The sequence below is a fragment of the Pseudochaenichthys georgianus genome, chromosome 5 (genome assembly GCF_902827115.2).
Source record: "Pseudochaenichthys georgianus chromosome 5, fPseGeo1.2, whole genome shotgun sequence".
Taxonomy (NCBI): Eukaryota; Metazoa; Chordata; class Actinopteri; order Perciformes; family Channichthyidae; genus Pseudochaenichthys; species Pseudochaenichthys georgianus.
The window spans coordinates 34,027,073-34,049,633 of NC_047507.1; the positions used below are offsets into that span (position 1 = coordinate 34,027,073).

General features: G+C 39.6%; 2 protein-coding genes across 6 annotated transcripts in view; one reads left to right on the top strand and one right to left on the bottom strand.

The window, feature by feature from the left end:
• Positions 1-133: 133 nt before the first annotated feature.
• Positions 134-12,411, bottom strand: nol8 (nucleolar protein 8). Of its 2 annotated transcripts, none has more exons than XM_034082277.2 (18): positions 12,331-12,411; positions 11,467-11,614; positions 11,069-11,131; positions 10,710-10,788; positions 10,424-10,580; positions 9,465-9,778; positions 8,325-8,593; positions 6,412-7,811; positions 5,572-5,784; positions 4,962-5,078; positions 4,754-4,847; positions 4,077-4,218; positions 3,902-3,985; positions 1,569-1,894; positions 1,346-1,493; positions 1,135-1,196; positions 893-975; positions 134-545 (listed from the first exon to the last, which is right to left on the bottom strand). In XM_034082277.2, exons 2-18 carry the CDS (start codon positions 11,585-11,587, stop codon positions 486-488), a joined length of 3,732 nt encoding a protein of 1,243 aa, XP_033938168.1. In that variant the 5' UTR covers positions 11,588-11,614; positions 12,331-12,411; the 3' UTR covers positions 134-485. The 2 variants fall into 2 exon arrangements, with proteins under 2 accessions (XP_033938168.1, XP_033938167.1); XM_034082276.2 differs by having other exon boundaries at positions 4,962-5,081.
• The window catches only part of cenpp (centromere protein P), a 139,407-nt gene continuing 129,256 nt past the window's right edge, over positions 12,411-22,561 (top strand). Inside the window, exons 1-5 of one of the 4 annotated variants that reach the window (XM_034082284.2) lie at positions 12,411-12,494; positions 13,536-13,682; positions 13,869-14,020; positions 15,034-15,122; positions 17,859-17,947. In XM_034082284.2, the coding sequence (XP_033938175.1) occupies positions 13,537-13,682; positions 13,869-14,020; positions 15,034-15,122; positions 17,859-17,947 (476 nt within the window). In that variant the 5' untranslated portion in view covers positions 12,411-12,494; position 13,536. Of the gene's footprint in view, positions 12,495-12,782; positions 12,820-12,839; positions 12,947-13,517; positions 13,683-13,868; positions 14,021-15,033; positions 15,123-17,858; positions 17,948-22,561 lie in introns of those variants that run through there. The other 3 variants (XM_071203211.1, XM_034082285.2, XM_034082283.2) reach the window with 3 other exon arrangements.

Here is a 22,561-nt window from a genome sequence, read left to right on the forward strand (position 1 = left end):
TAAAATGTACTAGATGGAACCAAACAATTATGTTATACAGTGATTTCTGGAATTGGGGAGACTGTTGCATTTAAATAAACAATACATTTCAACAAACAAAGTGAAATCAACAGAATAAAAAAAAAATGCCATACATTTTTGCACAATTGTTTTTTATTAAAGTTTTAATAAACTCTTCTTTATGCATTTGAACCATTTGTATGAACAGGTTTGGTCCTCTGCAGTTGTGATTGGCTCATTCTGCTGATTGTCCACAAGGTTATTTGCAGCAGTAAACCAACAAGGAAACAAAACCAGACGGACCAAGAGGAAGTACTTCCCAGGTTAAAAAGTAATAGATGATCTTGAACTTTCCCAGTGGGTGTCTCTCCTGCTGACTGTGGAAACCAGTCTGGGGCACGAAACGGCACAAAGGAGATGAATATTCCTAAAGTCCATACCAGTGAGGGGAAACCCAAACAATGAGACTTCACCTCCCATAATCCTCAGCTTTTTACAGAGGTCTTCAGCTTCCTCCGGGCATCCTTGTGTTTCTTGCGATACTCCTGTAGAAACAAAAAATAGAAATGTCTTTAACAAATGTTCCCAAACTCAACTCTGAGTTTGATGTTAACAAAGCATTACTTCTGTAAACATGTACAAATCAAAATGAACATGTAAAGATCTTCAACTCAAAGAAACTGAGATGGCCTTTTTCATATTTTGTGTAATTTTATGGACACAAATTGGAAGACTAATCAAAAATGACAAATAATCGTTAGATGCAGCGCTAAACAACACCTAAGCATATTGACAACAAATACAATCCAGCTGTTTTATCGAGTAGAAGAAAAGCTCTGAATTATTTTGTCCTAAATGACAGAATGGCTGAAAAGTTGAAACTGAAGGTCACCTGTCTGAGCTCGGTCCTCCTCTCCTCCCACTGCTCCTTCTGCTCCTCCAGCTGAGAGGGGCGGCAGAACAACTTGGGACCCTCTGATGGAGGAAGCACAGGGAGAAACATTTCAGAATCATTTTGTTATCTGCTCTGTAGGTTTTCCACCAGGCAAACATCTAACAGTGTCTGTGGGATCACACACATAATATATATATATATATTATATACAAGGTCTTCTTGTGTCATCTTCGTCTTACCGGTCAGCCTGCTGTCTTCAGGGTAGAAGAAGAAAAGGCCGGTCTTTGTTGGAGTCTCCTCTCTGTGCACAGACACAGTTTAGAAACAGACTGATAGCGGGCCTATCCATGCAGGTGAATTCTACTTTAAGCTGTTAGAATAATAGTTCAAACAAAAAGAGGAATTTGAATACATAGAGCAGTTTACAGGAATCAATCGGAATGTTCTCACATTTTGGCGATGACGTTGCTTTGCGTCTTCTCTTCTTCCTCCTGCCCCTTCTCCTCCTCCTCCTCCTCATCTGAGCTGCTGTCATGGAAACGTGGGTCTTGTTGCCATGACAGCTTTGGCGCCTGGATGCTCTCTATCTTGTACTCAGCTGGCAGATATATAAAAAGTATTAAAAGAAATCATCTCTCTGAGAGTCAAAGTAAATATCTGAGATAAGACCTACCTGTCTCTCCACTTCCTGTTTCTGCGTCGTCTCCGAAGAAAGAGAACTTAAATCCTGTCGCCTCCTCTTTCTCAGCTGACAGGAGCGAAGACTCCGGGGTCGGCTGTTCGACCTGTTCTCCTGCCTCCTCCTGCTCTTTTTTCTTTTCTTCCTCTTGGTCCCAGTTTGTCTCCTCTTTTTCTGCAACAGCAACAGCGTCCTCCTCCCCCTCCTCCTTTGTCTGACCGAACACGGCCTTCAGGTCACCGGACACGTCGTAGTAAATCTCTTTAGAAACCTCCGGGAGTTTCTGAGCTTCCTCCCTCTTCTTCCTCCTGGCTGCCTTACTGTGAAGACATCAGATCACATGGCCGTTTTACAGAAGTACAGGGAGAGCTGATAATAAAAGGCGGAGGGGAGGACAGATTTATTTGAGAACAACCTGGAAGTTATTATAACCCTGGTTGCTTCGACAAAAAGGCATTGTGATCTTTTTTTATTAGATCTTGGATTATTGCAGATAATAAGCTCTCGGGCAAACAAACATTTATATTGCATACAGGTTTTGTTCAGCAAGATCATCTTCAAAATACTTTCAACACCTTTTATGCTTTTTAAGAGTCAATGAAATCAGCAGAAGTGAAAGAGATATGTTAGGAACAAATTGAACAACACCGCAGTCACATGACTTCACCCTCTGCAAAAGTCCTTCCTCTTAGTGTGGTGATATAATACGTTGGGAAGATTGACATGCCGTGAGTTTAAACTCAACAAGCCTTTTAAAGTGTGTTCCCAGCAACCTTTTAGCCACTGGTGAGCAACCGCCGTTTTTAAAAGGCACATACTGTAAAAGCTTCAACCAGGGACCTATTTTATTTCATAGAATAGAACAAGACAACCTCGACGTATTTCAGGCATCTGCAGTACTCAAGTTGTAAAATAAAATCAGGGGGGATGGTGGATTTTATCATATGGGGACATCATTTGTGCTGATAACCCGCCGAGGGTGGGAGACCAACCAGCATAAAGATAATTATTATACTCCTAAAACAACATGCATGTTATTGCAGTTCAAATACAAATATTTGATGTTAACATTCCCAATGTTACTTTTTTTTAACAGGGCATTAAGTGCAAATTGAAATTGTTAACAAAATATGAAAATATATTAAAAGATTATACAGATAATACAAAATAGGACCAATGTTGTCAATGGCTGCCTACTCCACTCTCCCCCATCTCATAGAAGTTTCCAAAGATTTTAATAATCATGCTTTTTGGTCTCAATTTTTTCTGGCTCTTGCTTTCGGATTGCTAGCTAAGCAATGGCTTTGAAGCCAAGTCTTGACATATACCTCTGGTCTGAACTTGTTCAGTGGAGGGCCAACACACTTGATGAAAAGTAAGGCTGACATGCTTTTTACCATGCTTCTAGTTGTGGTTAAAATGTTCATCTGACTAAACCATGACTAAACCCACGTTCACGTTCACACTCAGCTGTGGAGATGACTAGAGTGTTCACTGCTTGAAGGAGGGGTTTCAGCTCTTCTGGTGCTGGTGGTATCATTTCATCAACAGTTTTCTTTTGAGTCTTACCAGCTAGCTAACACGAGAGAAAAACGTATAACTCCAAACTAAGTTGTTATTGCTGCTTATGTCCATAAATTCCACCTTTGGTGACTAAAGTAGTGAGTAATGACTAAGATTACTGATTCTTGGCTTACCTGAGATGTTATTTTTAGTATTTTTAAATATGAAGTCCCTCAGATCGCGTTGTCCTCCTGGTTGCTTGGCCATTGTGATGACCGTTACCTGCGCTTCTGGCATCGATCAAACAGGCGCATCACGGCGCTCTGGCGCCCTCTAGGGCACTCGCATAGTATAGCGTCAGTGACTTGCTAAAAATGTCATTGCGTGTGTGCATGCTCCGTTGCCCACAGTATTTTACTCAAAATGCGCAAAATTAATGTTGAAATTGCAGTAATACCAGTTCATTGATAAAATTACATAAGGGATGGAAAGGGGGAATGGCAGTTTTAGAAGGGGGATGATTTTGACCGTTTTTATTTCAGGGGGGATGCCATCCCCCCTCAACTCGAGTACTGGGCATCTGACCATGTACCCCTTTGAGGAATCCATTGAAATCCAGATTAGGGATCAAGAAGTTGTAAAATACTAATTTATTTCTTTGTTTAAGGACTCATTCCTGCATAAAAGTATTTGGTAAAGATGACCTTTTTGTACATTTGGATTGGATTATTTGAGTGGTTTGTCTTTGGCAGACTTAAACCTATAAAAGATGTCTAGTTATTTGGGTCAGAGTCCGAGCAGATGACATGGATCGGTGAGTTTACCTCTCTTTCTTGGTTTCCTCTGTCTTGGTCTCAAACGCAGCGTGTTCCTCTCTGCTGGGGTCGTAGTGCAGCGCTGACACATCTCTGCAAACACACATTTTATTATTTGGATTTATTTCCTATTTCAGATGAAACGTGTCCACATTGTGTGAATGTGAGTGAGTCAGTGTGCTACCTGAAGGTTTTGGCCTTGCTGGTGGCCTTGCTGCTGCTGGAGGTGTGCTGGCTGATGCCGAGGACACTCTGCAGGATGGACAGGCTCTTCTTCCTCTCCTCCTCCAGCGCCTCCTCTTCCTCGGTCCCGCTCTTTTTCTTCTCTGAATCACAAACCCACGCTTTATTTAACAAGAAGTTGAGTTCACAGCTTTCCCTTCAGTGCAATAAGTGGTCCAGATGGACAATGTCTCCAGCAGGGTTACAATACGACTCTCTTTATACATCATAAATGCATATGTTTAAGCCTAGTTCTACTCAAGCCTAAATATCTTCTCGCACTGACAGAGAAAATTCCAAATCTTTACGAGAAGTTACTGTATTCATTTCTTTAGACAACAACTCATATTTTGACGCAAACCTAAAGACAACGTTTATTTTCTTAGCTTCACGACTGGAAAGCTCCTGAATGAGCCTTTATGATCAATTACAAAAATACACCCACACATACTTATCTGAGAAAGAAACAAGATGAAAATGAAATTAATAAAAATAAATGTTGTCCAAAAATAATAAATCTTGTGTGGGAGAAGGACAAATGGACCAATAAGGAAATGAGCGTGAGCATACCTGACCTCTGCAGAAAGGTGAAGGAACTATCTAGCTCGAAGCTATACCCAAAGAGCCCCCCAGCCTCACCTGACTCCTCCTCTTTGTCCTCATTCTGCTCCAGGAAGCGGGAGTCCATCTTGAAGCGCTCGTCTTTCCCGAAGCGGGACTGCAGCGCCATCAGCTGGACAACACACACACACCCAGCAATTATTGATTTGCCATTGATGTCATTTGTAATAATATATAGAACTTGAATATAATGAAAACAGATATATGTGTGAACTCCTTTTTTCACCTTGTGTCCTGCTCGACCTTCAAACTCAGGCCTGATGTCAAACCTGCTGCCATCCTCCTCCTCTTCATCAGCATCCTCCTCCTCCTCACTGCTGCCAAACAGATGAGTTCCCGACAGCTTCTGACACACAGACACACACAGTTCAAAAACAGATGATTAAGGAGTTGATTTCAGATGTGTTGCTATTAGTGTTGTCAAGATGCTGGAATATTTACAATTACTGACAAATATATTAAAAATATCAATATTCAGTAAAAATGTGGAACAATTATAGAGCTTTAAGGACATAACATTTTAGGTTATTGTTACAAGGTAAATGTTTACTTTTCTATTATTGGCTAGTATCATAGGACAGCAAGGTGACTGTAGAAAACTTCAACAATAATTCTTATTTCTTACATTTTTGATTATTAGGGTTAAAAGTGTTTCAGGCATTCAGAATTGATATTATTGGAACATCTAAATGATTGTCACTCGACACTATGGCCCATAATACATATTCTGAGTATTCCTGATTGAATGTTGTTTTTGATAATGAATAAATACAGAATGTTACATAAATTCATGGGCAGATTCTGAACATTAATAACATCAGTAACTTTTCTCTCACCTTTTCTTTTGTCGAGGTGTTCTTATGACCCGGTGCCTCGGTCTCTGATTGGCTGTCCTGGAACAGCGTCTTCTTTGGCGTTTTGATCTCTGAAGTTGTCTGCTGCTCATCATCACTGTCAGCCTCCTCATCATCATCATCATCATCATCATCATCATCATCATCATCAGAGCCGAAGACGATGTGTTTCCCAGCTCCTGCTGCTGGAGCATCCTAATGAAGGGAAATGCTGTGTGTTAGACACGCTGCCATGTTACAGACAATGCTCAGTTTAATGCTGCTCTGATGAAGGCCACCAGGCTGAAGGTATGGCTGTTTGACACATTCAGTTGGTACATCGGTGTGTTTTCAATCTTTATACCTTTTAGTTTAAATATTAGAGCTTTAATAACTTGCTTGTTTGTGGCTTTGCACCACAAACAAATACTAGAAAGGTACACCCCTCCAAAAGCCAGACTGCATGCTAATGTTCCTCTGTGTCTGCCAACGTAACCACTGAAAATGTCTATAAAGGATTATAATATACAATTCATATTAATGCAAACTTAATTCATCTGAAAAGTTTCCAAGGTCAACTTTCCCTCTGTAAAAGTTTAATAATTGTTTTCAATTAGTGGCTTCATTCATTTATATGATCATTTCTTTGTGTTCCTTCTTCCTCACTCTCACTGTTGAGAGCTGGGACACTAATTCATGTCAACATCTGGTGTACCGTCTTTAAGTGTAAGTTGCTGTAAAAACAAAAACACATTTTGGGTCAATTCATCTAAATCTAAACATCTTAAAGACCTGAACTTATTCTAGAGCTCAAGCCGTTCTGCCCAGACGGGCTCTCCTCACCAGGTTGGCCAGCGCTCCCTGGATCAGCTTCTTGTTCTCCTCCGTCTCTTTCTGCCTCTGCTGGACAGCTGCCAGCCTCCTTATGTTGGCCTTCCTCTGGCGCGCCTCTTCCTCCTTAGCCCCTAACGGGACCCGGAGAGGAGCCTGCTTCTCCTCCTCCTCCTCCTCCTCCTCTTCCTCGCTGGAGGAGGACTCACTGTGAGGAGCAGGGGGAGGTGCTGCTTTCACTGCAGCTTTAGCAGGGAGGATCTCGTCCTCGTCTTCGGAGGAGGAGGAGCTGGAGGATGAAGCTGCTGTAGCTTTAGATGTAAGAACAGTCTGATTTGCCTTTAGCACCTCCTCCTCCTCTTCCTCTTCATCCTCATCGCTGCAAGAGGAGGACTCTTTCTGAGCTTTTTTAGCCATGGTCTTGAACACCTTCCCCTTGTTCTCCTGTTCTTCCTCCTCCTCCTCCTCCTCATCACTGCTGGAGGAGGAAACTGATTCAGCTTTCTCAGCCATGTTCTTCACCACTGCCTCCTTTTTCTTCGGTTCTTCTTCCTCCTCTTCCTCATCCTCACTGCTCTCGGTTTCTGTGTGTTTCTGTCCATTCATTTTGCTGCCAGTTGCTTTGTGGTCCACCTTTAGTTTTTTAACCTCAGTTCCTTCTCCCTCCTCTTCCTCCTTTTGTCCCTCTTCTGTTTCCGACCCCTCGTTCAACGCCTTCGTCCCCTTGAAGGCCGGCAGCAGCTGGGTTGTAGCGTCTGCTTTCCTTTTCTTCTTCTTCTTCATCTTCTTCGGCTGCTGCTGCTCCTCCTCCTCCTCGCTGCTGTCGTCCTCCATGAGGGCGGCGAGGATCTCCTCCGGCGTGGTGCCCTTCTTTGGGGGCTTAGTTTCTTGTTCAGAGACGCTGAGGCTGCTGGGAGCTGTAGTCTCAGAAGTATCCTGGAATTCTTCAGCTAGCTTCTGCAGATCAGCCAGGGAGATCTCCAGACGAGTGACGTTAGAGAACATGGCTTCATAATCAGAATCTGAACTGGAATCAGCGGATTCACACTCCTCCTCCTCCTCATCATCACTTTCTGATTCTGAGGAAGATGGTTTTACAACAGGGAGGACTTTCTTCTTCTTGCTTTGTTTCTGAGAACTTAATTTCCCAGCATCCCTTCTCTTCTGTGAGGAGGGTTCTTCAGCATCTGTTGAGTCGTCCTCTTCCTCTCCAGCTTTACTTTTCTTCTTGGTCTTTCTCTTCCTGTCTGTGTTGTTCCCGGAGACGTTTCCTGCCGTGAGGGTCGGTCTCTCCTGGGGAGGAGGAGGAGGAGGAGGAGGAGGAGAAGAAGAACGAGGAGGAGGGGGTTTCCTGGAGGCCAACAGTTCATCTGTGTCTGCAGAGTCGTAGTCATTCTCCTCTTCATCACCTCCTGAAATCACAAAGAGAAGCTTGTTCTGGCACAGTTTGTCCCATTTCAACAACATTTACAAAAAACGGTTTTTGATTCATTCAATTATAGTTTCTTATTAAATAACTGCTATATATATATAAAAATAAGAAACGATAATTGAACCAATTGTATATATACACACATAAAAGAAAATGGGTTCATCTTCAATAATAATAATAAAAAAGAAAGGATTTCTTATTTATTTATCAATTTAATACATTCCCCCATTTTCATTCCTTTACATATCATTTCTATAAATCAGATAATATTTTCACTTTTTATCAAAGATATACTTGCAGTGTTTTCATTACAAGTTATTTTTCTTACCGTGAAATGTCCCGCTCAGTATATATTATGGTCACAATTTCTTTGATAAATAAAAAACTATAAATATTGGTATAAGATTTTCTTAGAAGCTCCTTTAAAAGACAAATGCAAAAAAGATTTATAATTCTCAAAAGATGGACTTAATGTTTGAAACACGGCCGTCACCTTTCTGCTGCTGACGAGCACGGCCCGGCGTCACCAAATAATCCAGTCCAACCACTTCCAGCTTATCCTCGTCCTCTTCCTGCTGCAGTGCATTATGGGAGGAGCTCTGGACTGCCACTATTCTGTGGATCTCGTCGTCTGAATCGATGTCACTGAGAGTAAGAGGCGGCCCCTTCCTCTGAGCCGGTCTGACTGCGCTGGGGGGTTTAGGCCCGTTGGTGACCTGAGGAGCCTCTGTGAGAGCGACAGGGTCCACGCTCTGCTTCAGTCTGACAGGAAAACAACAGAGGAGACAGCGTGATGATGATAGGGGTACAATAACACTTGGATGAAAATAAAAAATATAAATACTCAATAGACTAAACATATTCATACTTCTACACTTCCAGGAACTTGATTGAGTGATCTTGACTTAAGTTGACCTGAAATAGTTCTAGACTCTATTTCCCACGTGATTCTGTTTTGTTCCCACCTGGCACTGATTACCTAATACAGAATCTATTTTGGCGTAAAACATGTTTGATGTTTGCCGATAGCTTAAAAATAGGGCTTTATTATTTATGGGGTTCTGTAATTGTATAACATTTTTTGGATAATGAGAATCATAGGAGCCACCTAAAACAAAATATAAAATAAATCAGTGTGAGCAATTGTTAATTCAACAAACCAGCAGGAACTGAGAATCCCAGCAAATCAAAAGCCAGCTATAAAGTTTGGGGAATCGAGGACGAACTTATTAGAATTTAAGAAAAGAAAGAAAGATTTGAAAATCCAAGAAACTGATGGAGAGCTTTGAGAATCCTGAAGAGGACTTTGAAATGTGTATTACCCGAGACCAGCAGGCGTCAGAAATGAGAAGAAACCGTAAGAAACATTTGGGAGTCCAATAAACATGGTTGCGACTTTGAGAATCCTGAAAATAACTTGGAGAATATGTCATGTCAGGAATTAGCTGAGAAGCCCAGAAACCATTGGACGATTTGGGGAATTTGACAATCCAGCAGGACCTTAAAAGAGATTCCAGAGAATTTAAGATAAGACTGAAAACATCTGGGAATCACAGAAACAAACTGAAACGTTCAGGAATTCTAAAAATAACATGTGGACCTCTCGGATGAGTGGAAAACCTCCCATGGTTACCTGGGTTTGCCCTCAGCTTTCAGTGAGTTGACCGCGTCTGTCCGGCTCTTCTTGCGTTTCGGCGGCTCGTATGCGGGAAACTCTCCGCGCCTCTTCTTGCTGATGTCGTCATCGCCCCCCTGCAGCTCCCAGGTCAGCTGACTCACCGGGGTGGGCAGGTCTGAGGCGGACTGGTCTGCGGAGGGGCGGTCCAGCTTGCGGATGTTGTGGCTGTATTTGGACGGGTCGTACTTCAGGGTTCGAGCGCGGCTGCCTTTCTGACACTTGAGCTGCAGCACAGGCAGCACGCGTCCAAATTTACTCACCACCCAGTCCTGAAACCAGAGAGCACATGAAGACAGTCATCACCTTTATTCTTATATCACTTTCTCCATCCAACCCATTTTCACAGCAATAATTAAATAGCAGACATTAACAGCATGTCTTCTTATTTGATTACTAATGAATCTTACAACCAAACAGTAACAGCAGATATTTCCCATTTCTCATCCTTCTTGTTGCTTTTGGGCTTTCATGGGAGACACTACAGGCGAATAGAGTGGTAAGTTAACAGTTGATTTTTTGGTAATTACTTATATGTTACAAGTTTTCAAAAATGGTATGTAACAATATGCAAATGAGGCATTATCTTATTCTAACTTTTAGTAATTTTGGAAAAGAATACAGGTTCAAGTAGACAAAGTTTACGAAATTAAACACCTACATATTATATATAAGTATTTGAGTTTTTTTACAAGACAAGAGTGTATAAAAGACACATGTCATGGAACTACTGCCTGAAGAACAATGTTTTTTGCCAGGATTTGCCTTAGATGTCAATGACTTTGATTAAAACAGCTAAACCAGTTAAAGAAAATATTAAATTGGGTAGAGTTGTGGGCAAGAAAGAACTTTTTTTACACGACCAGCTGTTATTAGTTATTTTTTGGCACCAAAAATAAAGCTGTAAATGAGTGTACCTCGTGTCCTGGTACTTCTGTCCCCGGCACCGCTGCCTTCATGGTAAAGTTTTCCACGCCGGCTTTGCTCAGGGAGTCCAGCATCTTCTGCTTCTGGTCCTCTGCTGCAGGCGGCAGGAGGCGCTGCTGCTCTGCCGTCTGCCGCTCCTCAGCCAGTCTAAAGATATAAATATTACAAATTAATGTTCAATTTGGTGGTTGAATATGTCAACTTCCTCCTGCCCCATAGTGATTGAGTTAATGTTAGACTGAGAAGACTTTTATGATGAGGTGAACGTGAATGCACCTGTGCAGGAAACTCTCCTTAGCCGTTTCTATCTGCAGAGTTCCTCCTTTCCATTTGGATTTGTTCAGCACCGTCATACCTGCAGAGCAAACGGACTGATCTCATACTGATGATACAACGCAAGCTCTGACGTCAGGTATGGTAAACACAGGGTTAAACACACTACAATAAATCAACATTTTAAAATAATTTTCCAGAACCAGTATTGTGCAGCCATTTATCCGATTATTTTTTGTTTGTAGATACTGAACATTATCTATGAAGAGTATTCTATCTACCCACACTGAAAGTATTTGTTCCTGTTTTCATTCGAATAAGGATGAATGATACCCAATGTGCAGATGCCTCAGTTCACTTACATTTCTTTAGGTCGGCGTCTGTAATGTTGATGTTAATATAGCTGAAGGTTTTGTAAGGAACACCTGCAACAAGAGTCAGAACACATTCAGGTTAAAAATAATACAAATTAAAATAATTTATAGCAATAACCAGTACTAGAAAAGTGTCTTTCAAACGATAATAAGCGTAATTTTTACAATATAATTGACTACAAAATGCGAAAATACCTATAAGAGCTTCCCTAAATGCAACTAACAGATTTTTTTTCTAAATATCACAAAATAATGACTGACAAGGGTGGATACTAGATTGTGTGCAACATAAAATACAGCATGATAGTGAGCAGAATTAAATGTAATTTAAATATCTAACTGTAATTATAATGTTTGAGAGTCCAACCATGCATTTGACTCCTCACCTTCGTCGTCCTTCCTGGTCCGGAGCTCCACATCCTCCACTTGTCCAAACTTTCCAAACCGATCTTTGAGATCCTTCTGAGTGATTGTGTGGCTCAACCCACCAACATAAAGCCGCTGCATCTCGCTGTATCCACGACAACACTGTCACTGCACACACAACAAACACCAGCAGTCAGTCCTCTGTTCAGTAGCTCATCAATACAACATGCATGGGTGCAATTTAATGTAACATAAAATGCCAAAAATATGTTTAAAAGGTCAATAACAGGTGAATCAACCAGAAATGTACTCAATGACACTTTTGAGTGTAGATTAATTGGCATTTCTAATGGTGACTCATGGTCAATGGTCTCATGGTGACTCTGCCCTTTAAATAAAACAATGGATTGATTAAACAGTAACAGTTACAGTAGGCAGTGCAAGCATAAGTATAACATACACAGAGAGGTGTTAAGCATAAACATGTTAAAAGTAGACATTACATACAGAAACAAACTGATGAATGTATGATATTAAACGTGCATAGACTAAAGATGTGACATGTACAGTATAAACAGTGGTATACGCTGGTATACATGAATACGCTTTAGGTCAGTATATACAGTTTCGATAGAAGTTTTTTAAACAATGTGTTTAAGCAAATATAGTGCAATTTGCAGGTGAGTGTGAGCCAGCAGCTAGTAAGACAGAGACAGCCCTGTGTAAAAAAACCTCAAGTTCGAAATCTTAGGAGGAACTAAGACAGCGGTACACAGTCTAAATAAACCACCTTATCTAAATAAATTCACCAATAACTGAGACGAAGATTCTAGATCAAACCACTGATTTAAATTATATCGACAGAAAAACCAACAAATGTTTACCTCACATGTATCCAGCTGGTGTTACCGGTAAATCTGTCCGGGGTTGCACTCCTGCAGTCTTTCCTTTCCGCGCTTGTTCCCTTCCGCAGAAGCGAAACGTTCCGCTGTGTGATATACAATAACCGCTCTAGAAAAAACGAAAATAAACGCAGAAAGGGATACCGGTAAATTAATAAATACAATTATTTATTTATCAGTGTTAATCATGTCGAAATATTTGTTTATCTTTATTAATTAGCTTAAAAAACGTTGTAATCATTCAGGATTACCAACAGCTGACAGATACGGCTTCGATGTAAAGGGGAACCTCATATTTTCCAGCTTGAACAACTTTTTATTTAGTACATATTAACAATAATACATAGCTAATGTACTTTTAAAATACAGATCTTTACATTAAAATGATCAGTTCTTGAATCTCTAGATAGGAAAACCGTGTGACGCTTTCTCACAGAAATAGTTTCTCCCCCCTGCTCTAGGGGGAACGTGGTAAGGTCCGAGGGCGCGAGTCTCCAAATTGTTTTGGTTGTCAGAAATAAGAGTGAGGAAAAGAGAGTTAAATACACTAAATTCACTTTTATTTAATTCAATTTACATTATAAAGAAGACCAATACGGTAAGTTAACTTTAGACTTGACAGTTGGACTTTATCTAGTGTCTTTTTGAAGCCTTCGTAAGTTTAGCTAGCTAGAATGCTCTAAAGTTACTGTAGTGAATAATACAAAATAAACGTTAACCCCTTCACAGTGAATTTCTTTTATAAATTAAATATGTTCAGCAAACTTTTGAGAGGAGGAGAAATGCATTCATAACTAATGTGGGGGAAACAGCCTGTTTAATTCTAAGTTTAACCAGGTATATAAACAAGTCGTAATGTAACGTTAATGACATTACATTAAAACAAGTTTTACTTTGCGTCACTTGTACCCTACTTAAGTATTTCCAGGTACTGCTATATGTTTATTCTGAAATTAGTCATTTTGCATAATGGTTACTCAAGGTACATTATGCTAATACTTTTTGACTGAAGTAAAAACACAGGTATTTTATTTGTTACAGAGTATCAAATGTAAAGTACAATACTAATGTCATTTGGTGACAGTGGTCTTATTGGCCATTTCGATTGTATTGTATGTATTGGTCTAACTTCAGCCAGTGAAAGTTCTAAACGATTTGTATTTATTCAGTCTGTGTTTGTCCTTCAGGATGATGGAGAAGATGAGCGAGGAGAACATTGAGGAGGTGCGAGTGCTGGAAGCCCAGATCGAGCAGCTCCAGGCTGAAGTTGAAGACTTGCAGGACAACCACAAGGACATATCGTTCAACTTCAGGGGACATATGCAGGATGCAATGTGAGTTTCATTTTTATTTTAAAAGTTTAAATCTCTCTCACAGTCGTTTTCACTTTTCAAACTGTAATATTTGTACACATACAAGTATACCTAGGTGCTGCAGAAGCATCAGATTAAGTAGAACATGTTCAATAAGTGCTCAACCATCATGACAGTAAATGAATGGCTTGTCACCTGTCCCAACAGGTCGTATATCTGTGGACAGAAACATGGAGCAGAGAAAGAGAAGGTGCTGTCCAGGCTTAAGGAGGAGGTGGAGGAGATGGAGGAGGATCTGAAGCTGCAGACACGGATGAATGGCATCAGTCTGAAAAGCTGCACCAAGACTCTGAAAAAAAGTATGAGCACCACGCTATCTACACAATAGCCTTTTATAGATTTAGTGATTAAAGGTGGGGTAGGTAATTTTGGAGAAACCAGCTCGAGTGCGCTAGAATTTGAAAATACACAACCGGAAAGAATCTGCCACTTCCTTACAGAGCCCCTCCTCCAACACACACGAACGCGCACATGACCAATGAGGGCACGAGATAAGTTTGTGCACAGATGGAAGGCTGACAGGCAGGTAGGCCATCCAGTTACTTTAGCCGGGCCAGCTCAGATGATTGGTCGTGCTTTTTACAGTACGACAGCTTCCACAGATGACATTTTTTTTATGGATTTATTGTCAAAGCATTTCATATATTTATTGCTATCTGGATGTTAAGAGCATTCCATGGAATATAACAAAAAATGTTTCTGAAATAAATTACATACCCCACCTTTAATCAGTGAATCAGAAAAATGATGTGAACATTACTTTCTATATTATGTGCAGTAAATTATTTCAACTTTTTTTTTACCCGAAGTGTTATTAGAGGTTAGTACCTTGTTCCCAGTCTTATAATGATCCTGGCCACACATTTTGAAAATGTAAAGGTACGTTGTGTAGTATTTGACCCCCAGTAGTGCTATCGAGCAATGTTTTGAAAATAATTTTCTATTGACCAATGGTGAATCACATCCTGTTGGTTTACACTATTACACTGATCCACATATGGCAGTTATAACACGGCAAGAGAAATAGCAAACAAATAAAGGCAGGAAAGCTGTAGAATGTTATAATGTCAACATGAGTTTAACCAATACAATATTTAAAATATTTAAAACGCATGCTTTGGGAAATATTTCGAAGAATAAAGTGCATTCAGCACTTTTGTTACAGCTTAAGGACATGCACAATATGTTTTGATGAGAAACACAGGATGTACACTTAAGTTTTGTTTTATTTACAAGAAAACTCCCAGAGCAATTTTTTAAATGGGTCTCTTATGTAATAATGTACTCACACTGGTGTGTTTGTATCCAATAGGTGAGAAGAAGCTGGTCCAGCAGCTCTGTGTATCGGGTGTCTGCTCTGATCTGGTCTTCCAGATGGAGTTCCTGCTCTCTGCAGTCAAGGTGAGACATGTCATTGTTCAAGTCATCCTTTGCAGAAACAGAGAATCTCTGGTACGATGTGGCCATCATTACCCCCTCACCAAGGCATCGGACAAATGGAGTTGATTTGATTAGATCTTTAATTTTTTCTGAATGTTTTCAATCATAAAGTTTCTGTTAGACAAAAACAGCATATTAGTATTTGTGGTTTTAATCCATATCTCTCTATTCTTGTCTTTTGTTTTCAGTGTTAAAAGACTGATAAAGAATTCCCTCAGCCATTTCTTTTATTTATGTGTATCCTAACTTTATCTTTGTTCCAGTAACTAGGCTAGTATACTTATTATTAGTGCCAAATGTTATCCGGTTATCACGGATTTCAGAAACTTTTGTTTAGACCTGTGTGAATAATAAGACATTAATGCATTCACACACATGTATTATTTGCACACACACTTTAGTGCCTATTCATCTTTTAATTGATGGTGCCTTTTATTTTCATTGACACTTCATTTTGAATCAAGCATAATTTGTTTCTGAGTGGTAGGTCTAGAAATCTGTAGATTTGCACACAACAAATACTAAAAGACCAGCTGTTTTGAGAAGGGTTCAGGTAACACACTCATGAACCACCCATCAGAGGGCGAAAGAGAGCTACTTACAACGATCAGGGATAAAATGCACTCTTCCTTTTATTTAGTCAGAAAAGAAATTGCATCTTTAATGTCATTCAATCTGTCTTGGAAGAAGAAATTGTGGCAAGTAGTATTTGGGTTAATCCTGCTGCTGGCAACAATAACAACTGGTCATCTCTTCCAAACACTGATTACATTTAGCTGCAATTGTATCCAAACTCAAAAAGACTTCTAAAGAAATCACACACAATGACTACAGGGAAAATGTGGGGTTCAGTATCTTGCCGAAAGACTCTCAGACATTTCGACTGTAGGGACCAGGGACTGACAATCGACCCTCCGATTTGGGAGCTGGTGTTTGTCATGTTATGGTCACTCCGACTAAGTTAATATTAGAGGACTGCCATTTTTTCATATTTTACTCGTCACCTCTTATTGTTTCGTGCACCAGAAATATGTTGTATCATTTCCTCCAGTTAGAGCTGGGTATCCTTTGAAATATGATGCCCGAGTTACAGTAACAATGCAAAAACAATCCTTTTATTTATACCTTACTTTGAGAAATGTAAACATGTTTTTCTGCAGAACCCTTCTTTCGTTAAATGTTGTCTAAACACAAGCAGCTATACATGATATTTTACAGTCACAACAACTAGTGAAATTGCTAGTGGAGCCTCGCAGCGGCGAAACTTTAGTGCGCTTACACTGTAGGTGCGCCGCGTTAGGGGGTGCGGGTGCTAGTGGAGCCTCGCAGATGGGGGTGCTGAAGCCCCCTCAGCACCCCCTCCTTCCCGCGCCCATTCACGATGTCTCGCTGTCTCGCAGACCCCACGCAGCAAGCAGGAAATGAACCCAGCTCACACTGTCCGCGCAAACGTCCCGCCAACACGTCACCCAGACCCCACGCAGCATTCTCATCTGTTTGTCATTACTGGTGTCATTTTCTGGTTGCTAACAAATGCCATTGTAACACATAATCACTGATGTTCCGCTGTAACGGTGGTGGACTCATCAGAACAGAGTGGGCGAGCTGACCAATCAGAGCACAGTGCTCACAGGGAGGGGGGGGGGGCAGGAGCTCCAACAAGCCATGTAGGACAGAGAGTGAATACACAGACTATACAGAGATGCTGTGAGAAACCAATGTGAGTTTGGAACATTGAACAATGTAAATCTATTCTAGTAGACCTCAACAATGGAATTATGATCAGTAGAAATGGCCATGACATGGAACCTTTAACCAAAAAAAGGATAGATTTCCCCATTGGGCCAGTCAGAAGCACATTTTGGATCATTACATATTTAAAAAAAAGATGGGTGACCTTCAAAAGCAGTCAATATCCTGTTATGTACAGTCAGGAGTAATTTAGTTTTATTGTAGGGAAATCTGTAAACCTGCTTTATGTTGGTCCAGCGTCTTCTGGTTGTTATTCTGCCTGGATGGGCCACCAGAACAGCTGGTTTCTCTGAATCTCTCCTCCTCCCTGGCTATCATTAAACATTATAGTATATCCCCCCCCCCCCCCCCCATTGAACATGATGTGAGCAAGTTCAACTTCCAGTAACATTAAAATGTTATGTTAGTGTTGTACAGATGTTGTACTGATATCGTTTATGGCTCCAAAAATATAGAGAAGGATGTTTAAAGGAAAAGTTCAACCTTTTCTGTCTCTGTCTCAGTAAAGAGCTGGATGCAGTTAGCCTAGCTAAGCATAGCTTAGCATTAGACTAACAATAAAAGCTGGCTCTTTGTCCAAAGTTCAGAAACATACTAACTGACACTAAAGATCACTAATACAAATATTGTATCTTGTTTGTTTGATTGGTACAAACAAGAGAACATGTAAAAAACACACATTCTGGTTTAGGGCAGTTTATAAGGTACACCAGATATATATCTTCTAGTGTTGCTTGTATTTACTTTTGTATTTAATGTATTAAAATAATGAATCTTATAATGTACTGTAGCTTTTATTGAAGTTTAACTATCATCCGCTATAGATTATGGAATTATTTTGTCTGTTCCAGCTCACTCCTCATGAAAGATAGATACAATTAACTCTGAAAACAGACTGGTTTACAGAAAACGACGAAGGAGTTGACGATGTGTTTTGTCCTGCAGAAGGATGAGCAATTGAAGAAGACCATCAGTGATCTGAATGTGGTGATCGATGCCAGCGACCTGCAGCCATTTAGCAGTTTCCTCTCTGGGTAAGAACTAACAAAACTGTACAAGTTCTGCCGCATCATCTCCAATGATCTGGAATAACCAGAGGGATCAACCTCTTGGTGATTAATTAGTTAATACTTGTAATAATCAGTATGAATTAATCAAAGGAATTGTGTGAAATACATCAAAGCTTCACTAAAGGTATGCTCACATTTATGTACAATTTCTGACTTTGCTTGTGATAAAACATCATGTGAGCTTCTCTGGCCAGAAGTATTTGGACTGTCCTGTCTAGGTGACATCTTAAAGCTGAGTCTGGGACTTTTTTAATTATAATAATAATAAATGTATTTCACATGAAAACCCTTTCCAATGAAGATCACCAAATGCTTTTTAAGATAAGAGCCGCCAGGGGAATTGTGTAACTTTCCTGTGCTGATGCCCAGGAGTTCAAAACCTTTAATCTCAATCAGATCCGATCTTGAAATCCCATTTTTTGTGATCCAGGATCAGACAAGTCGGCCAGATTTTGTCCCTGGAGTTCAAAGCAATTCAGGATAGGATCAGCCTGATCCAGATTACGACTTTTCAAGATGAATAGATACTGAATATCAGTGCTTTAATCCTACCGATCGCCATCTAGTGGATGTGAAAAATCATACAAGCAAGACAAGAGACCATGTTGCAGAGACATCTGTTATCCACAATTACTTTTGAAAGGTGATGACAGATGATGGACTTTTTTTTTGTTGAAGATATTTTTACTTTAATCTAAATTACATTTGTGATTGACAATCTTTGCTGTGTTACTTTCATGAGCATAAACATTTATGTCATCAACATTTGGTTGAAAACAAAAATAGGCCACCACAAACGTGAGCAAAAATGGAAAAAATAAAATGTATTTCCCATGAAGGCTAAGAATTGTGTATTATTTCAGTTAACAAACTTTGCCATCTAATTTAAATTGAAACATATTTTAAAATAAATTGTACAGTACATTTCGCTCTGGTAATCCACTGGAAATCCACCCCTCTGGTGGGATCAGGATAATCCAGTTTGTTGGGATCAAACTGATCCCAATCCTGTGTTGTCGGTTTGAACTACCCGTTTTGAAGATTTGATCCAGATTAAAGCTTGGATTGGATTTCCTGATCTGATCGGATATCAAAGTGATCCTAATCCTGTTTTTTGGTTTTGAACTCCCCAAAATCCAATATATCAATAAAGTATTGTGGTGCTGCAGAGAAGTCAAACATTATATACAACCAAAATCCATGTTTGGTACATATGCTCTTACGAAATCCAAACATGTTCATTTTATAATATATTTCAATAATAATGCGACTAATCATTATTCTTCTGAAAACGCAAATCATGTCAAAAGTGCAATTACAGTCAAAATAATCGCAATCAGTTAATTTTTTTCAAGATTGTGCCAGCCAGTATCAGTGTTAGACATCACTAATGCTCTTGTGGCTGAATGGGAGCAAATCCCTTGCCATGTGGAGTATAAGGTCTGCTAAACTGAAGTTAATCAAATGTGATTTAGAGTTGACTTAAATAGATAACGTAATTGGTTTGTTATGACCGGTGTTTCTGGACTGAAACCTGGCGGCCAGTGAGTTGTTAATTATTTACGCTGTCAGTTTGGCTCAGTCCAGCTCTCCATATTTAATTTTGGATATCAAGATGAAGCTGCCTGTTTTAGTTTAAGTGTTTATTAAAGTAGAAAATGTGAAACTGCAAACGGCTGTGGTCCAGCTGAACTCCCTCAGTTACACTTGTTCTCAGTCTGCTCTTTACTCACAAACAATAAGCCTCTCTCACGGCACACATTTACTGTAAATCATTACTTTCACAAAGGCTGCATTTCATTTGGTTGTGCTGAGCTCACTGGCCCGCCCACCTGTATTTGGAGCACAGCCATGATTAGTATTAGTCACACCTGTTCTCATCCAGCTGTGACTGATGAAAAATATCTGGGCTCAGTCTGGTCTGTGGAGGTTTACTCAGCAATAATATTAATCATTAATTTTCTACCAGGTGCTTTTTACGCTAGAGGGGAAGATGATTCATTGTGTTAAAGCAAGTGGATTACAAATGATAAATCATCAAATAATCTCTGTTTCACCCTGTTAATCATCAAATCCCTTTTTAAACTGGCTTGTTTTTATTTTATCTCTAAAATGTTCAGTTTGAAGACAGAAATCTATATGTATATGCAGGACAGGTCGTATCCTGTACTGAACTGGAAGCAATTCTTAAAATAATCTGTCACTCTGATCTATTTCATATTCTGCTTGTCCTCAATCTCTCTCAACTATTGTTTTTTATTTGTTTGGTACCAAACTGTGCCAAACAGATAACCCTGTGAGAAGTATTGTGTGGAATATAGTGTAATATATTTTGAAAGATACAGTATTTCAGTTTAAATAAAAACAATTGCTATAATTGGTTGACAAATGTTTTAAATGAACACTTAACATGACTTCAGGAACTCGTAAAATTGCTTCTTTATGCAATTATTTAAGTGGACTTCACAATGTTGTTCTAATAAAACTGAAATTGTGATTTATTTATTTTCTTTCTTTCTCGAAATTCCCACAAATTATGATAAAGTACCTGTTTTTGGTCAACATTATCCTTTCTGTAGGCGTTATATTTCTATACTACTTGCGTTGTGTTTCTTTTTGCATCCCAATCTCTCTTCAAAACTGAATTTTCTCTTCTTCTTCTTCTTCTTCTTCTTCTTCTTCTTCTTCTTCTTCTTCTTCTTCTTCTTCTTCTTCTTCTTCTTCTTCTTCTTCTTCTTCTTCTTCTTCTTCTTCTTCTTCTTCTTCTTCTTCTTCTTCTTCTTCGTTCCGGTTTACTTGTGTTTTGTTTGGATAAACATGGTTCATATCATCAGTTAGCTGAATTTCTTCCCGTTAAATGAGTAGGACACATGAATAGTTTATTACATTTTAAGAAGCCCTGAGACACAGTTTCGTGAGAAAAGAAACGGGGGGAAAAAAGCCCCATAACAGGTTAAATGGGAATTAAATCATTTTAAGTTATTTTGAGTGCTCCCAAAGCCTCGGTGTTCTGCAGTTTGTGTGGGCCTACTGTACTGTTGCACAGTTTATACTGTAGAAACTATGTCCAGGACAAGGTTTTTGGAAGATTCATAGCTAACTACACTGAAGATTATGGAGGTATTGATCAGTCTTCTCATATTTGTAAGCCTCAATTTGTCCTTCCCACCCCCCCCCCCCCCCCCCCCACCCTTAACATCACCAGAAGTCATAATTTAAGGAGTCTTTTCTCAGTTTTTTTTGCCAGGTTTAGTGATGTTAAAGTAAATTATATATTTATAATAGATATTCCTAAAAGATAGGCAAAGAGGGAATGAACAGTTTACTTTTAATGGAAGATCATGGAATTAGTTGGCAGTCTGAAAACATCTGAAAATCTGTGATTGTAAATTATAAATCTGTTAATGATACATGGATAACATATGCTTGACTATACCATACCCTGACTGCTTTTCACACTGCCAAACAATACCATGCACTTCCAAATTTCAGAATCTGATGAAGCAACGTGCATCATAGAATCAGTAATTTTACCACAAATGCTGTTGTTTAATTAATCAGTATTCATCTGAGCATCTAATAACTCATGATGGATCCAAGTTAAGATGTCCTAGTCCCGTTTGCTGTAGCTGTTGTGTGTATATGCTCAGGTGCATTGTCTCTCCTGATAACCACAGTCTGCTCAAAGGCGTCCGTTTTGTCAGTGGATCAACACACCAGAGCAGCAGATTTGCTCTATATCTGAAACCAAACCACATCTGGATTTTATCGTCCAGTCTGCAGAATCTGGCAAAAAAGAAATGGAAAAATACTGGAGATAATGATTCTGACACACTACTGCCTTCTCCAAGTCTGAGAGAGAGAGACAGTCATAGTTTTACAGTCCAAATCAGATTGATAATCTTTGCTGAAAGAAGCTGCTCTGAACTGTTAAAGACAAACACTGACACTCTGATTTGTATTGGTTATTTTTATTCATTATTCATTATTTTCATTTCCACATCTGTCCATTACTCTCCCTGAAGTGGTTTATTACGTTTGTTAGTGTTTAAACTAACTATGGCTACACAGACTGCATATTAAAAGCAGAAGCCTCGTCTATCAGTGTCACATAAGATGTGTCTAGTTCTTCTGTGTAGGCATTTTGGCTTTTCTCAAAAGTCAGACTCATTGTAGAATGAGTGTACATGTGTAAGGCTATGGTTTGATTTTGTCAGATGATGTGACATAAAATAATAATCTAAGCACTGCAGTGTTGGAATGCTTTTTATGCATATTTTTGAGCTACAATAAAAAATGTCATATTAATGTTCTTCCTTATGAACATCTGCCATTAAAACACAGCGCTGCTCCTGTCATGACGGCGCTGCTCCTGTCATGAGAATCCAAGCCAGTGCTCGATGAACCATTTTGCCCCCAGCCTGCAGATGAAGAAACACTGATCCAGACTGATGATTTGAACTGTGCTGAGGTCAGGACAGCATGATGAGTTATCAGTCCGCTCTGAAGCTAACTGGTTTATTTTCAAAACAGTGGCAACAATAGATATGCACCTAATTGTGTATGGTCTATTGTACT